We start from the raw sequence: 18,952 nt of genomic DNA, 5'->3' as shown, positions 1-18,952 counted from the left end.
AAGAAAAAAGACCTTAGATAAGAGCCTTAGTTGAAAAATTATTAGTTTATCTGCTTGTCTACTTTGAAATCCCTGTCCATTATCACACCCAGATTTTTAACAGTAGATCCCAAAAATGGCCATGATACTTTCAACATCCCTGCATTATAGTAGAAAACATTCAACTGGATGTTTATTATCCTTACATTTGACTCTTTTTCACTTAAATCCAAATACCCTGAAAAGTTCCATCAATACTGAGTGCAAGATAAATGTGTTTTTCTGTGAGTGCTGGCTCCATCACCCACAAGATTTACTATAAAGGTGGGCACTTATGGTATTACTAGGTGGCTGTGTGAAGTGTTTTGCGTGTTTTTGAGCAAGAAAAAGGTATATATAGAGAGACATGATGATGTGTGAGTGAGTGAGTGAGTGTATTCCAAAACCCACATCCAATAGATCTTGGTTATGAAATATAAACATTATCAGTAACTCTAGCCTTGCTGCAAATTCACCCATGCACTACACTGTGTGTGTGTGTGTGTGTGTGTGTGTGTGTGTGTGTGTGTGTGTGTGTGTGTGTGTGTGTGTGTGTGTGTGTGTGTGTGTGTGTGTGTGTGTGTCAGACAGGTCCTCCGTCATTGAGCCAACGAAGCTCTACCAACAAGTCACTCACCTCTTTCACTCCTCACATTCTCCCTATCTCCCTTCTCTTCTCTCTCTGTCTGTCTCTCTGCCGGTGTCATTTTTCCTCATTAGCCATCTCTCTATCGCCATTCTCTCTTTCCTTTCTTTCTAAAATCACAACATTTTCTCAGTCAGTTGCTCTGTAATGCACTGTAGTTTGTTTTCTCTGCTTCTCCTTTTTCTCTCAGACACCTCTCTTCTCGTGTGTTGTCTTTCAGCTGACCAGTCCTGCTTCTATCGTTCTCTTTTCACTCTTTCACTCCTGTTTCTGCTTCTCTCTGTCTCATCATTCTCTCTCCCTCTCTCTGTCCCTCTCTTTTTCTTGTCACCATTCATCTATTATTAAAGCCAAGGTCACCAACCTAGCAACACTTTGACTCCACTCCCCCGTTGCAAGGCATACAAACCACACACACACACACACACACACACACACACCCACACACACACACACACCCACACACAGACACACACACACTCATACGCACTCATAGCAGTCCAGACTGCCTGTTCAACAATATTTCTGTCTACCCGGAATCATGGCATGTCATTGCTATAGATTTAGGGGAGCACGGCAATATTGTTGACATCATTTACAAGTTTAAGTGTGTTTTGGTCTACTCTGTAAATAAATACATTGATCATACGCTTACATATCTGTCTGCACAGTCCATAAAGAGGTGTCATTGACGTTTTTGAGCATAATATGTCTGTGTTGTGTGTGTGTGTGTGTGTGTGTGTGTGTGTGTGTGTGTGTGTGTGTGTGTGTGTGTGTACATGGAGTTATGCAATACCTAAGTACAAGCATTTTCAAAGCATAATATTTGCCTTAAATTTGCTTTATTGTGTAAGTTCAACAACAATAAAACCACATGTTTAGTGATTTATGTTCTTTTTCTAAGAAATGAAAAATATATTGAGTGTGTTACTGCAGGGATGCATGTTTCACTGATTATATTTATAGCACCATATCTAACTTACACATTTTTTTTTTGTCTGGTTTGAAAATAGAAATCCCCACAGGTTACATGTCACTAAATAAGATTACAATCTCAGGTCATTTCCAGTCAATTATTCATGCATCAATCAATCAATCAATCAACATTTATTTATATATTACTTTACAGTAACCAGCAGGTATCCAAAGTGCTTCACATCAGAAACCAAGAATAAAACACATATCATACAATAAAAAGAATGAAACATAGAAAACAGTATGTATGCATTCTAATTGACTTAATATAGTTTTAAACGTTATGTTTGGCCTTTTTGGGGCGGTAAGAATGTTTTATGTACGTATGTAAGTTCTATGTATTGTATGAGTCAGTCTTGAATACATTATCTCATGAAACACAACACACTGATATTTAGATAGTGTTGTAATTCTTTATGTCTCTTGAATAAATAATACATATTCAATATGTCTATATATCATTCAAACTGAATGGCCAACTTCATAAAACACAGAGCAGGCAGAATAAATGTGCTGAATATTCTTTTTGGAATGGGTAGATATCAGATAAAGCCATCTCATAAAGTAATGCATTATTAACTTTCCCACTCACATTCTCAGTCAGAAAGGAGGTTTGGTGTGTGGCTTGCAGGGGCATTATGGCAGTCAAAATGCACCTAATTCAGTTCCTCTTCTCCTATTTTTCTAACAGTGTTTTTTTGCCAAAAGAAGAGTTTATAAAATCTGTGAAGGTCTTCAGCAGTATTTCATCACCAGCTCATCTTACTTTTGAGGTTTTAGGGGCCGCCACAGAGTTGAATTTTAGAGCACCACCATTGCTTTCTATAATTTAAATGCAGCAGCTGCCAATTGGATTGATGTAGGATTCAACACTTCACACAGAATGAACCTTATGTTCCAGCAGTAGCAGCTGATTCCTGCCAATTAAAACAGGCACAGGTGCTCATTTGCCCTCACTCACCTGCAGCTACTAAAGCCACATTGTGACCATGGACGTGGCAAGTAAAGGCACCTGTCAGCACATCAGATTGATTGAGCTGTCAGGTGGATGGTGGTGTGTCTTTCCTGATGTCAGATATGAACTTTTAACAACAAGGCATAAGGGACATCTGAACCAGATAAGTAATTGCTATTCCTATATTATATATTTTAAATTAAAACTTAAAATGAGTAGAAGTACTCAGTAAATTATACAATATTACCAATACAATTTATAGTGTACATATTAATACAGTATTTAAATCTGCCTGTAGGACATATTTCTGCATGTAAAATGACTTAGATTTTAATATTTTTTTCCAATATGGGGGCCTTAAATGATACAAAACATAGAACAATAAGTGCAAATATTTGCCTCACCTCTCATCGATTTTCATTGAAATACATTGTTTCTGCTGATGAGTCATTCCTTCAAGTTCTGGCTTTTTTAAGTGCATCATTCTAGCATTATCCCAGCATCCTGTGTTATATAACGCTGTGCTAGGAGACTACAAAGTGCAGCAAAACGTCAAGTACCTGCCTCACAGCCAGATGTAAAAGAGGGCTGGATGGTACACGTGTCAATCTCATTACAGATGTGTTTTATCTAGTTTGCTCCTCATGCTAGATGTTGCTGGGTTTATCTCATATAATGACACTAACTTAACTGCAATTACTCTGCAGCTAAGGCTCATGCGTCAAAACATGATACCGCAGCCTCTGTCAGGGAGAAGTAAAAATAAAAATCCCATCCCTAAATTTGAATGTTACTATATCATCGCTCGGGCTGCTATTTTCTCTTTTCTTAAGCAGGATCCCATCACTGAGTCATAATGTCAGCTCTTACTTTTGAGATTTTATTTTAGATTTTTCATCAGCTTTTTTATAGTTTTTAATATGTGATGTATTTTATTGGAGGAAAAGATGTGAAGGTGGATTTTTACAGCACAGTTGACCTCTGGTTGGATGGATCTGTAGTGTATGTGCGTTATGTGTCATGTCTTCCTGCATCTGTGCACCCATATGTTTCTGTGAGTGATTGTGTGTCTGTTTTTGGATTAATAACTGTGTATTAAGGTTGTCTCACGTTATTGACATTCAACAAAACGTCTAAAGCAGACTACATGACTGATCTAAATGGAGAGATTAAGAGAGAAAGCAATTTAGCGAAGGAGGTCACAAGAGCAAAAAATGGAACTGCAACTGAACTTTATGTGGTATCTTATTTGGATACATATAATTTTTCTGAAGGACAAAGCATTTAGAAGCATAGTCAAGCTCAATAACAACAGCCTCTCATATTTTCATATATGAAATGTCATCCTGCGATAATGATGCTGACCGCCTGCTCCGACCAGTAAATATTTCCTGCACCCGTGTGATTTGTGTTGGGTCCCACAGGATCCTAATCCTGTTGCAGCACTGTAGTCCAGGTACGGAACGGGACACTCTTCATCACACAGCACTAAACAGCATTTCATTCAGAGCGGCTGAAACACCATGAAATATGAATTCATGAAATATTCATTCACAACATAACCAGAAATGTGGTTCAATTTTACAGTCAATAACCTCAGTATTGGGGTACTGAGCCAAAACCGGACGTGTGTGTGTGTGTGTGTGTGTGTGTGTGTGTGTGTGTGTGTGTGTGTGTGTGTGTGTGTGTGTTGTGTGTGTGCGCACATATACATGCACGTGTGCTTCAGAGGTAACCTGTGAAGGGCAGGGCTAACTTAATCACAGAACTGTAAACAGCATTTCATTTTCTAGTCATGAATTATTGACTCGTATAATGTTCAATCCTCTTGTAGCCACCACTGTTACTTATACTGAAATACTATATATGTAGTTCATTGGGTCAAAATTCATCATAAAAAAATGATTCTATCTGTCATTAGGACTTCATGAAATATTCCATACATTTTAAATCATGTACGGCATTGGATAACCAAGCTGTGTGAATTTGTCCTGATTCCTATTTTGTCGTTAAAACTTCTCTGACAATAAATGGACAGGGATTGACTAAGCAATGTTGTACTCACTTAGAACCTACAGCCGTTTTGGCCTTCATTGGTCAGGAAGTCGTTTGAAAGGCTCATCAAGAAGCAGCTCCAGATGCTTCTGAGCTCATTAGACTCTTTGTTTTTAGAATAAGCAGAAGAGTTGTTTTTTAAATGCTGCGTTAACCTTTCTTAGGTATACCCTTGGCAGGCTTGTATAGGTTTTACTTCCTTGTTTTGATGTAACAAAGTGTACTCAAGCACTGATGTAACATTTATTTAGTTATTTATTCAGATTTTCTAACATATTGTTCTCAGATGGGGAGAGGGAGTGACAGTAACATCTTAGTGGCACAAAAATGTCTCTGAGATGTGGGTGTCCTGTTCTCCCACCTGTAATTTTTGTACATAGATTGCAGAAATCTTTGTGAGGACAGGCACATCCTGAAATCCACTGATGATGCTGGAAGCACAAGCCTTTTTCAGGGTCACGAGACATAGTCTGGGTGTGTAGTTGAGAAGTTTTTACAGCAGACTTCAGTGATGTATTTCTGCCCAATGATGCGTCCAGATCAAAGAAAACTGTCCAATTATTATCTGTGATCCTGAAGTCCAATTTTCAGAGAGTTACAGGTGTTTGGGAGTTACACCATTGAGTATAAAAAAGTAGTGTGCACTTCATGTTACAAGAGCCGACAGAGATTGTGTGTTTTAATGAGACCGAAAATTTATGTCTTTCTTATACACATCTCCTATCAAATCCATCCTCAAAAGCTCCTCACTGGCCTGGTTTGGAACCTTAGAGAGGCAGAAAAAAATTTCAGTATTGTGAGTGTAATAAGTTAGATCATTTTCATTCAACAGACCATCTTCACTGATGTCTACATTGGGAACAAGTCAATTTGAGCCACTCCCTTTAGGTCACATATTCAGAAAACCACAAGCTAATTAGACAGGCTGAATTTCTCATTCTTTCCTCACACTGCAAATCTGCTTAACTTTCCACTCAATTCCTCTTCTTCTGCGGCTATTATAGCTACTGCATTATTATTTTATGTGGTTTAATTTGTTTAATCCATCTTGCTTTTTGTTTTGGAGACATTGGAAAGGGATAAACATATTGAATATAAAGCACAGCAACAGCCGGAACTTGCAGGAGAGTTTATAGCATGTAACAAACTAGACTTTGCATACAACTATACATTCAGCATTTGATTACTATTTGCAACCTAGCCGTAAAATCAATTTCACAATGGTCACAAAAGAGAAACAGCAAATAAGCTTTTTTTCTCCCAGTCTCATTATAATCACTATAATCTATTACCTTACTCTCTCAGATCTTTACAGGTAGTGCATTTACCCGTGTGTGTGTGTGTGTGTGTATGTACACATATGTATTCCCATGGACAATATGGTGTGAGGATGATGGAATCTTATAGAACAGAATGGAATGGAGCTCAATGTGCAATCACAAACATAATATTGAAGTTGTACACACACACATACACATTCATTCACTCACACACACATACACTTGAAGGAGCCTAATCCCCTTTGTGAATCCGTCAGCCTTGTTGTTGCAAACACAATAGGATTATTTGTGTGTGTGTGTGCGCATGCGAGTGTGTGTGTGTGTGTCTTTGTGATAGAGAGAGAGAAAGAGAGTAGTAGTATAGGAATGCAGCGACAGTATTCTTCATTTCTCTCCAAAGCAATTTGTTTTCTATTCTTGCAAGGTATATGTGTGCATGTGTTCACGCACAGCACGTGTGTTAGGCATGTTGTGATTGGTTGAGTCTGTGGGTCTCATAAAGACGATGTCATGATGGAAATTAATGCAATACATCTCAAACACGCACTCAGACACGCACACACACACATAGATATACAAACACACACCTTTGCTTCCTGCCATGGGCCACTCCTGTAAATAGTACCGAAATTAGGAGAGGAGAGCGGGGAATAAAGAGGAGGAAAGCAGGGAAGTAGAGGGTATATTTCCTGAAATACCATACACAAAATTTTAAAGAGAATTATGGTGATACAGTGGCACCTGTATATAGAATCAGAGAAGGATCTGTGTGACCTAATGGTCAGACTGAATGTGACAAAAGAGGTGTCATGAATACTTGCAAACTCAGGGGAAGGAGGCACACAGAAAGAGATGGATGCAAACTTGCTCCAGGCTACGTGAGCAAAGAAGTAAAAAGCATTCATGAAATTCTCCTGACGCAGCAAACCAAGAGCCAATCATCTTCAAGCAAGTCTCTATTTGGTTGGCAGTATATTTCTGTTCAAAATGGATGATGAGCTCGTGCAGCATGACATGGTGTTTCACAGCAGGGAAAGATGGCCATTGGGTATTTGAGGCTTATAACACTGCATGGTGACCAAAAATATTATTAAAGCCAGACTCCAGACGCCGAATAAACTAGCATTTTCTTATCTTGTCACGATATAATCCACCTTGATGCTAATGTTTTCAGTTATAATTAAGCTGCTTAATTGTTTGTATTCTATGAAATTCACGTGCATACATTCCATGTTACAGGATAAGGCCAGCAATATTCTTTATTTTTCCTATAGTCAATTTTTTATTTGTTTAGTCCTCTCAATACTTTCTGACTTCCCCAGCCTGTCACGACTCTCTGCCCCAAGTCCATTGGTTCCTACTGAAGATGTAGAGCTTTATGAATGGGTCCTAAATATATATTTCATGTTTTAAAAGATTAAAAAACAGTCTTAAAACAGCTGGGCATTGTAGTTTATTAGATATACAGTATAACAGTACTCAAACGAGTAAATAGTACATTAGTCAGGTACTACTTTCTGCTGCAGATTAATTCAGATTTGGTGCTCTTGTGAACATTTACAGCAGGACATTATAATTGTTGGACTGGCTCAAAATAAATAGTGCTCATGTTCATGGTCACCCAGTCCGACCATCAGCTTTATTGGTGCATTTTTGTATGGTTTTTGGACAACAATGGAGGTCTATGGCACCGAGGAATGACACTCAGATGTTAATGTCTCCTTCTTGTCTATTTTTTTCTACAGAAATAGACAAAGAGAGTTGTGGCGACCCTGGAACTCCTCTCTATGGAATAAGAGAAGGGGACAGCTTCTTAAATGGAGGAATTCTGAGGTTTGAGTGCCAGTTTGGATTTGAGCTGATTGGAGAGAAAACTATCTCCTGCCAAGACAACAATCAGTGGTCAGCAAACATCCCCATATGCATATGTAAGTATTAAAATCATGTTTAGGTTATTATCAGAAGGGATGCACATCAATGTCGGCCGATATTCACCTTGTTGACTGGCATTGGCCTATTGGCAAATATGATGATATTCACCGATAGCAGTGACCAATGTTTATTTGTTATGTTGCATCAATTTTGCGCTCGCTAAAGGTTGTGTTGGTTATTTTGGGTTGGACTCGAATAACAGTAGCTAACATATGTTGCTACTGCAGCTGCTGATTCGGAGAAGAACCCACTGGCTGGACATGACTCTCGTATGACATAAAGTAAGAGTGCAACAGGTGTCATACGCACGTTTGGTTTGTTTACAAATAAATAGAAGAAAATAAAAGTGAAAGAAAATGTCAGCTGTGTGGGAGTAGTACACTGTTTCGGAGAAAGATCAGCAACAAGAACGCTGTGTTCTGTATGAAAAACACAAGGTGAAAAATTAAAGGTGTTCATTTAAAATATAGTGTAATGAAATGTTAAATGACTTTCAAACTGTATTTTTTATAATGATTTCTTTGTTTCCCTGAAGCATAAGAACAACAACAAAACATCAACTATTGGCAAAATTGCTTTTTTAAACGTCGGTATGGCCACAGAATTTTCCAGCTGGAGCATCCCTAATTTTCATGGTCCTGGCTGCAGAAGGAAAAGAAAACATGGCATGTGCTCTGCTGTGATGTTGATAACATTCAGTCTGACCTGTCTTTATTATGGCCTGGAGCAGATGATGACCGATGATGCTATGGCGATGAATATTTAACAGGAAATGTCTCTCTCTGCATCTTTTTCCCTCCCCTTTCTAGCCTTTTCTAAATTTGTATTTCTCCTCACTCTCTGTCTTTGTATGTGTGTCTGTCTCTCTGTCTCTCTGTCTGTCTGTCTGTCTTTCTGTACTTCTCTTGCTCCCACAGTCCCCTGCATGTCCAACTTCACAGCTCCCTCAGGAACTGTACTCTCCCCAGATTACCCAGAAGGCTATGGAAACAACATGAACTGTGTCTGGCTCATCCAATCAGATCCAGGCTCCAGAATCCACTTGGCATTTAATGACTTTGACCTCGAGGCACCCTATGATTCCCTAACGGTGAAAGATGGCGAGACAAATGATGCCGGCGTCATCGGGAGGTTCTCTGGAGCTGAGAGTCCTTCCCATCTGACGTCCAATACCAACACACTGAGACTGGAGTTTCAGGCTGATCACTCCATGTCAGGAAGAGGATTTAATATCACATACAGTAGTATGTCATTTTTCTATTTCTATTCAAATACAGGAAAAATAACTATTTGCTGTAAAACAGGGTGAAATGTGGCAACAGTATATTGATAATACTCTAACAAGTTGAAGTTTGATACATGGTAATGGCAGTAAAAATATGATTTAGGGTCACATTTATTTTCTTTTATGGCAGAATAAGGCAGGAGTGTTATGACACTATGAAACAGTACTTCTCATATGACTGTATATGGCTTTTTATGCATGACTTTCAGCCAAGACCTCTATCAGTTGTATTAAACATGAGGTGGTTTTATTCTAAGACAGTATATCCATCAGTCATCCAACTCTCGCAATTAAAATAACTATATAGTTACTTATTATCTCTCTTAGTTTTCATCACCACAATCATTTAGAAAGAGTTGAGGCGATTTTTTTCCCCCCTCAGATGTTTGGATGCTTTATTTTAGATAGAAGCTCTTTTAATTCACTAAAAGTTACATCAGACTGTTCAGAAGAGTTGTTCTGGAAAAGACAAAAGGCAAACTTCAAGAGGTTTCATGTGGTCAACACAGCAGCTAAGAATAGAGATGTATGTTGCAGAACAAAGAGGAAATAAGGCATGAAAGGCATTAAAGGAACACTTTTTGGGAGCTTTTTGGCTTGTTTGTTGGCGTACTCGAGTCAGATGAGAAGATCATCATTTCATCATTTTTGTCTGTGCGTCGAGGACAGTACAAAGAGAGGTCCAGGATGTGTTTAGCCTTGTGTTGCACAAACACTAGAAGCTAGCAGAAACTGTCTAGTTCTGTCAAAAGTGGAACAAAACACCTTCCAAAACCTCCCAAATTGCCTTTTTCTAAACATACCTTGCGTCGTTCACCCTTGTCAAAAAAGAAACCGAGACATTAGTGTTTTAAGAGAAGTTAACATCTCAGCCGTTCTGTCTTCATTGTAAAGTTGCCAACTGTTCAGACTTTTATAACTGATCAAAACCCAGGAGACTCGTAGATGTATTGCTGACTAGCTGGCGAGACAACAGGATAGAACTTGTGCTGTGAATAAGATAGTTTTGGATTTGTTGAAAGGCTTATTTGTTCAATTTTGATGATGGCGAACGGTGTGTGCCCCTGCTTGCAGTCTTTGAGCTAATTCAGGCTAAACACATCTCCATACCAGACAAACAGAAATGGAAATTGATATTGATCTTCTCATTTGTTTGACGGCAAACAGACAAAATGTTGAAGTGTTCTGTCCACAAGTATCCTCACAGTGTATGTTTGACTTCAGCTCAAACCATTCTGAGTATATATGTGTATATTTTTTGGGTCACTGCATTTCTCATTTTTAAATCTCTCTATCACCTGATCACACCAGATTGCTTATACTGGCAAAACCTGAGCAACTTAAGGTTGGAATTTACAGCCTTCTAATCTGAGCCAGACCATATCCTAAAGCAGACATGCTCACAGGAGTTTTATCAGAAGTAACATTGCTTAGATCCAATCTAAGCACAGTGCAAATATACTGTAGCATGATAAATGAGCATATTAGCAAAGATATAGGAAGGCAGAGCAGGAATAATGAACAGACAGATTATAGGAGATGTTTGCTGGCCAGGACTGGACACTCTAAAGATGTCACCTTACTGTAATAGATCTATATGATTCTTTCTCAGAAATGTCATCAAAATGTAGCATGCGAGTGTCTGTTCAATAAAGGTCTCATATTCTTTTATAACATTTCTCTGCATGTGTCTGTGGGCGATTAGTCTCCAATATCTTTCTCATCATATGTGTGTCTCCTTGTAACTTTTTACCCCAGCATTTGGCCATAATGAGTGCCCAGACCCTGGCATTCCAATCAACGCTCGCCGCTTTGGAGACAGCTTCCAGCTTGGCAGCTCCATTTCTGTGGTCTGCGAGGACGGTTTTATCAAAACCCAAGGAACCGAGACCATCTCCTGTCAGTTAGAAAAAGGAAAAGTCATGTGGAGTGGGCCCATCCCTAAATGTGAAGGTAAATATTGACTTGATTGCTGATTAAACTATTAACACGGGAACAATATGTCATCCAAGATATCATTACTTAGCGTAAAGACCCAGGAGGTGGAAATTATCAGCTTTCAGTTTGACAGAAGAGATATGGAGGTGTCCAGTTAACCTAAATTTCCAGGGAAATATCTATCAATACACCGCTGTCACATGTACAGCTACTAGCTTACAAAGCAGTAGCACTATTCATGCATATCAAACCCTTTCTTGTAAGCAATAAGTGGGAATAGATCTGTGGAGATTACCTTAAATCCAAATGTGAAGTTAATGACTGAATATATGAACATGTTCGATATGATAAGATATAATTAGCACAGTGGTATGTTATAAAAGTACCAAGAAACAGTGACCACTTCCCTGAAAAGTCTGTGAAGCCTGCTTATTAGTCATTACACCACACCATTTTGACTGCAGCTATTCCATACATAATTATTACATCCATTTCACATTATAACACTGTCATTTATCATCCATATACAGTCAGAGGTAATTACATTGCAATTTAAATATATAATAATTTGTCAAGGTGGCATTAGCGCAAAGTTTAATCAACTGCATGTGAAAGTACAGAATCCTAGAGATGTAAATTTGACCTGTTATTCTCAGATGGAACACAATAACTAACTGTGTAAGTGTTTTAGCTGTAACTCCAATAGCAGATATAATTAATTTAAGATAATTCTAACATGTCGACTGTTGATGGTACAAATAAACAACATTTTAATTATGCTCCTGGTCATTTAATGTCCCCAGATCCTCTGTAGCTAATGTGTGTCACTACTTGGATGAAAATCCACTTACTTGTATTCAGGAGGTACAGACCAGAACAGATTAACTTCAGACACTAGGGTAAAAGTAACCTTGTGTTAACAAAATTCTCAGTTATGTTTTTTGTTCTCTGAATGTTGATTATGCTTCATTCTTTATGTTTTTGCATTCAATGCCATCCTTATATTATGTGCAGTGCAATTAGCGCAGATAGTGACTTGATGGTGAACATAGTGGAGCATTTTAGCAGCTGAAGAGTCGGATATTTCCGTCAGGAGTCGGTGGAGACAAAAACAGAGCTAAAAGGAGAGTAGATATTGGACTTATCATCATGATTCATCAGGTGGCCAGAGACACAGCTCCAAATGAATGCTACTGTTGCTTTATGTCTCCTTGGTGTGAAAATAGGCAACTGTTATTGTGTTTACAATGTGTTGCAAAGTCCATTTAATGTAGGTTTGCATAAATACATTAAATCAAATGAAATCTTGCTGTCTTTGAGCTGATCACACAGCGATAAGGCCTCCAGTAGGACTATACTGTAGCTAGCTATCCAAAGTAACTGTAAAAGCATGGTCTAGTATTGTTAAATTGTGAAATCAGAGCATGCCTCATCAAGCAGTTTACTGTTGCAGCAAACCAACCTTCAGACAAGAATATTGACTGAATATAAAATGTGTTCAAGAAGCCTTCATGTCAGCTGCTAGTGAGGATGATTCACCAGCCTAAGATACTTAGTAAAGTCTGCCAGATCTGTCTGGTGTCAGGTCTTACTCACCACACAATTACGGTACTTGGACGTGGACTTCACCTAGACTTGGGTGGTCTTGATACAAATCATCTTTGGCCTTCCCTTCTGTTCCCTTGTATCTCCCCTCACTTCCCTCTTTCTGTCCCCTCTCCTCCTCCAGCCCCATGTGGAGGCCACTATTCAGCCCCGAATGGAGTGATTTTGTCTCCTGGGTGGCCTGGTTACTATAAAGATTCCCTCAGCTGTGAGTGGGTGATTGAATCAGAACCTGGTCGCTCCATCAAAATCACATTTGATAGGTGAGTGGCATAATTCTTTGATTCTGCATATTATGAAGACTCTCAGAGCTCTGAACAGCCAGAACTGTGCAGATTCATCAGAACTACCATCAATTACTTCTGATGAGCAAAGATTTTCCGGACTTAAAAGTTTATGGGGAATATAATAACGGTCGCCTAAATTTTATAGGTTGTATAATTAATACTGGGAGTTGTACATTGATCAGGAAGGCTGGGTAATATTTTGGTTTATATTATGTGCACTCTGAGCTGTAAACCGGTGATAGAAATAAGACTTTAGCGGATCTTGTAAAATCAATTTTTCATTGGTTTGAGTTTCTGTTTCAACTTTATTTCATTGTAAAGTGCATTTAACAATATTATCTCAACAACCTGTAGGGGACTTAAAAGACTGGACCCCTCAACGTTTTTTTACTCCTGCAGCATGAAAAGAAAGTATGAATTTAATGGCTGTGATTTTTTTTCTTGATCACTGGTAATTTTATTTTAAAAAACAACAAAGTAAATTTAGCAGGTTTTAAGGACAAATTGACCATCAAATTGATTCAGCCCTTAAAGGAACACGCCGACTTATTGGGAATTTAGCTTATTCACCGTAACCCCCAGAGTAAGACAAGTCGATACATACCCTTCTCATCTCCGTGCGTGCTGTAACGCTTTCTGACGGCTCCAGCGGCATCAGCCCATAACAGAACAGGCAGGTGAATGGTTCCAGTAATCCTACTGCTCCAAATAAGTGACAAAATAACGGCAACATGTTCCTATTTACATGTTGTGATTTGTAGAGTCACAGCGTGTACAAAAAACAACGTAACATGAGACACAGCCATCTTCTAACCGTAAACAAACCGGGAACTATATTCTCAGGCGGAAGAATATAGTACCTGGGCGGAGTGATATGCTCGCAGCAAGCCTGTCTGAAAATATAGTTCCCGGTTTGTTTACGGATAGAAGATGGCTGTGTCTCATGTTACGCGTTTTTTAACACGCTATTCTACAAATCATAACATGTAAATAGGAACATGTTAGCGCTATTTTGTCACTTGGCACCAATCCGGGCAGTAGGCTAGTTGGAACCAGTTACCTGCAGGATCTGTGCTGGGCTAAGCTAATGCTGGAACCCGTCAGAAGGGTATGCTATTAACCTCTTTTAATTCTTACTCTGGGGGTTACAGTGAATAAGCTAAATTCCCAATAAGTCGGCGTGTACCTTTAAGTGATCCTGTGAACCTTCAAGCAACTCAAAGTAATATATAATATACTATAATAATATACAACAATATTATCTTCACGTTGCTTTGACAAGCTTTCACTTAGATGTGTGGGTATAAATGCTGCAAACAGATCCAGCATTATGTGCATGAACGTGAGCCTGAACTTTTTCCCGGTTTTGTGTTGTCTGACAGCTTTTATCCAATAAAAAGAGTGTCACTTTAAGTGAAATGATTATCATCGTTGTGATATTCTGATGCTGTTCTCTCATAGGTTCCAAACAGAGCTGGGTTATGACTTTCTGGAGATCCATGATGGGCCAAACCTCCTGTCTCCTCTGGTTGGCTCCTTTAATGGTACCCAGGTGCCCCAGTTCCTGTTCAGCACCAGCAACTTTCTTTATCTACTGTTTACCACCGATAACAGCCGGTCAAATGCTGGCTTCAAAATATTATATGAAAGTAAGTCAGAAACAAATAAAGCATATTTATGCATATACACACATGACATGCATTCATAGATACAAAGCTGACTTTAAAATATTGTGCATGCCTTCTACAAATCAGAATAAGACGTACTTTATGTACTTTATACATACATAACAGTCGGTGTGCATGATGTCAGGACACAACATTTCAATAGTAGCCCACCATACAGAGATTCACAAGCTGGCCTAACATGCGAAAAGAAAATCACCATGATTGCACAGCATGGGGCTTTATGTGGAGATTCAAACCAGCTGTGAATTTAGAGTATGCACATAAGCAAAACTGCACAAACGTACCATTTAGACTTCCTTTTTTGTTCAGGCGTTACAGTGGACAGCTACTCATGCCTGGACCCTGGTATCCCTGTCAATGGTATTCGGTATGGGCAGGATTTCTCCATTGGGTCCACAGTATCATTCGGTTGTGGTTCTGGCTACAGACTCAGCCATGAGGAGCCGCTAGTATGCGAGAAGAACCACTGGTGGAGCCACCCTTTACCTACATGTGACGGTAAATACCCAAAGAAATAACCTTTCATTCAAATGAATTATGAATATAAGTGATGTATGGTTCTTTATAAGTATTCCTTGCTCTACATTATAACTGATTTTGTTGTAGCACTCATTAAATATGTTTAAACAAAAAACTGATTCTTGGGAAAACACTGCTGTAGCCAAACTTCATAATCACAAGATGGCATGTTAATTTGGCCTTGACATGTTCAAATTGATATATTTACATATCACATACTCCAATAAGACTGCCTTTTTGGATAACGCAAGTTGATATCTTACACTAATTTGACACCCAAAATTATATCATCATCCTTAGCTTTGTATCGTCTATCGTCAGATGTTATCCTCATAACTTTACAGTCTTTGACTTTTTACACAACTTATCATAAGATCACTATCTTTACCACCAATACATGAAATCCAACACAACATTTCATCTAGGTGTTGGTGCAGAGACGATACGCCCAGAGTGCAGTGTGGGAGCTCATACTGACATGACATGGCCACATGGTCAACATGACAGTACACTGTTATTTATAGTACAATAGAAATTTTGTTCAAAAATGAAATTCAGCCAGTTCTTAAAAATGACAGTCCCTCTAACCAAATAATGCATTTGTAAGTGTTTTCTAAAGATGAAAGGTAAGATCTTTTAGAGACTCAAAGCATGCTATCTAGTTGATCCATTAAAAAAGAAGCTAAGGCGTGTGAAAAAGATCAGCAGTGGAGCCCGCCATCCCTGTATGGGGAGCTGAGTCACATAGAACATTTTGTTCTGCGACAAAACCACTGGTTGAAATGCACACACACACACACACAAACACTTTGGTGTATGCAGGGGCAATTTGCAGTGAAGCCTGCTGTGGCTGATAGGGGATGATTTGAGGAGAAGATTAGAGATCTGTGGGCATGAACTGTGTGTGTGTGTGTGTGTGTGTGTGTGTGTGTGTGTGTGTGTGTGTGTGTGTGTGTGTGTGTGTGTGTGTGTGTGTGTGTGTGTACGCATGTGTACTGTATGTCAGCACATATAGAGTATGTGTGCTTGTGCCATGTGCCAGCTGTCACCTCCTCTCCTGTGTGAACCGTGAACACAGGAAAGTTTGAGGTAAGGTTGACGAGAGCCTGTGTTGGCTGTCACCTCCTCTCTCTTCTCTCTCAAATCAAGGAGTGAGGGGGGGCAAAAGACTAGCTAAGGGCAGTATGGGAGCTCTCTCTCATTCCAATCATGGTGGAGCTAGAGAGGAGGGAGGAAGGAAAGATGCAGCACTGCTGCATCAGTTTTGTGGTGGCTTGCTTGGTTATGCTTGTTGGCTCATTCGCTTGTTAACCACATTTGAATTGCACAGTTCCTGGGACTGGCAGTGGTTTCCTCCATGGAGGCAGTTTGAGCATATAAACATCAAACATGCTGCCTGGAATTTGTGGGCTGAATGCCATTAGACTGTGTTTACACAGTATTTACCCATACAAATATAGGAACTATTTACTGCTGTGGCTAGTAAGAAATGGTCTAGCAGGATGATTGACAATGAAAAAATGATGAATTCAAGCGAGACAGCGGTAAAGGCAGATGACTCAGACCTGGAAAATGTTACAAAACTCAAATGTTGTTCATACTGTGCGGCTGTGGCTCAGTGGTAGAGCGGTTGCCTGCCAATCTGAAGGTTGGTGGTTTGATCCCTGGCCCTGCAGTCCCATGTCGAAGTGTCCTTGGGTAAGACACTGAACCCCAAGTTGCCCCCGATGCTGCTCATCGGAGTGTAAATGCGTGTGAATGTTTATCTGATGAGCAGGTGGCACCTTGTATGGCAGCCTTGGCCACAGTGTATGAATGTGTGTGAATGGTGAATGGTTCCTGTACTATGTTAAAGCGCTTTGAGTAGTCGTTAAGACTAGAAAAGCGCTATATAAAAACAGTCCATTTACATTTATTAGAAAATAACCAACATTCCTTCATTTGATGTAGAATGTAAAATGACAGGCATAACGACAAGATTATCAAATCAGCCAATCAGGAATGATTTCTAGATTTTGAACTACACTAGTTTATGTAATATTTATAGGAGGGATGACCACAACAAGTCAGATTTTCTCCGAGCTGGAGGAATCCTTTAATTTTAAACCAATCAAAGTATGATCCAAATTGTCAACCTTTTTTGAATTTCAAAGATTTATGTTTTAGTGTAATCTCTCAACCCAACTTCATTCACATAACATAAAGAATGGATGGATAGACCTACTAAAAGACAGAGTTGGAGAAGGGGATCTTAGAAATAGATAGACAGAAAGAGATGAAATTGGCAGAGATTGAGATGGCGATGCAGTGTTTCAAATTTCTCACACAACTCAGCATTCAACATTAGGAGCTTCCTGGCAGAAAATTGTTAATAATTAATTGTGTGTGTGTGTGTGTGTGTGTGTGTGTGTGTATGTGTGTTTGTGTGTGTGCGTGCATGCATGCATCTGTGTATTTTATAGTATTTTATCGCCCTTGTTTTTAGGGATGCTGATGTTGAAAAAACGGTGGTGGTTGAGAGGAAAGATACTGATATTCTGTTGTGGTTTTAGCACATTTTCAGTGTCTGACTTGCCTGTTTTATGTAGTTATAGCAGTGGTCACCATTGGGGAGGGTCTGTACAGATTGTATTCTGGGCTGCACTTCTCAGTGTTGTTGGTTCTCTCAGCTCTCATTAAACTGTCTGATTGTCCTGCTCAAGGAAACTTCAGCACAACTTTCAGGTTTGACCTTCTCCCAGCTACTCTGCCACCGTTGCACTTTTGAGGTAATGTTATGGTATTTTATAGGTTTATAGAGGAAATGACAGGCCTGTCGGCCTACTGTAAGATGGACCAACTTGAGCGAGCAGAAATGAAGCACCTTGCAACACATGCATGCATTAGAATGCATGGAATGCATAGACTGAGCAACAGATATTTCCAAGCTTTTCTGAAGACCTGGTCTCAACTCCGAGCATCTCTTTGCCAGCAAAGGTCTCTTACTGCATAACAATGTACACGGCTGAACCGTGTGCAGAACTTGCAGGGTCATCCTGAGGCTGCACTGTAAGGTTCAAAATGTATTAAGTAGTCTCTAAGAAACATTTACACTGCTTTGCTGCTTCAAAAAACTTGCATCAAACTGTATTAACAGAAAAAAGATTTCCGAAACAAAAGACATTTACTGGTTCTTGCACAAGCTGCAGCTAGTGCACAGCAATAATGTTGAGGGAAAACTAGCTTAAATAATATTCAAGCATAGTTGGGAATTTTAATTTCATGTCGCAGTATTCTTCCTCAAAACATTTTGGAGCTCAGAGACCGTACATCCCAAAGCAACACAATTCAATTCTCCAACACTTCTCAGTAAAACAAAGTACACTTATGGTCCAGATGGTCACTTGTTATATAACAAACAACTTTGCAATTTAGCCAGTAACTCCAATTACTCCGATTACTTTTTTCTCTACTTTTTACTCACAACATATCCACTGCATATATTTTGATATTTACAAGGTGGCACTGAAATATGGTCGATCAGGTTTGATCATAACACACTTATGAGGACACATTGAAAGTCGTGATAAGTCACTACAGTATGGAAGATATTAAATTAGCAGCATAGATCTTGAAGCTTGAGCTAATTATGGCTGAGCAGAGAAGCTGAAGTGTTAACTTTTTTGTTCTGATAGAAACAGATATTTTCATTTAGTTCATACAACTATTTATTTACTACGTGCTAGCACCTGCAGTACAGTGTGTACCTACATGTCTATGTGCTGCTCCT

General features: G+C 39.1%; 1 protein-coding gene across 1 annotated transcript in view; it reads left to right on the top strand.

Annotated features, from left to right (window-relative positions):
- The window catches only part of csmd3b (CUB and Sushi multiple domains 3b), a 383,486-nt gene that overhangs the window by 277,625 nt on the left and 86,909 nt on the right, over positions 1 to 18,952 (top strand). Inside the window, exons 13-18 of the mRNA XM_039820294.1 lie at positions 7,675 to 7,857; positions 8,779 to 9,105; positions 10,905 to 11,099; positions 12,814 to 12,952; positions 14,438 to 14,625; positions 14,974 to 15,162. Of these exons, the coding sequence (XP_039676228.1) occupies positions 7,675 to 7,857; positions 8,779 to 9,105; positions 10,905 to 11,099; positions 12,814 to 12,952; positions 14,438 to 14,625; positions 14,974 to 15,162 (1,221 nt within the window). The remainder of the gene's footprint in view (positions 1 to 7,674; positions 7,858 to 8,778; positions 9,106 to 10,904; positions 11,100 to 12,813; positions 12,953 to 14,437; positions 14,626 to 14,973; positions 15,163 to 18,952) is intronic.

Source organism: Perca fluviatilis, chromosome 13 (genome assembly GCF_010015445.1).
Source record: "Perca fluviatilis chromosome 13, GENO_Pfluv_1.0, whole genome shotgun sequence".
Classification (NCBI taxonomy): Eukaryota; Metazoa; Chordata; class Actinopteri; order Perciformes; family Percidae; genus Perca; species Perca fluviatilis.
Note: the sequence above shows the minus strand (reverse complement) of the source record. Positions and strands in the feature narration are given on the sequence as shown.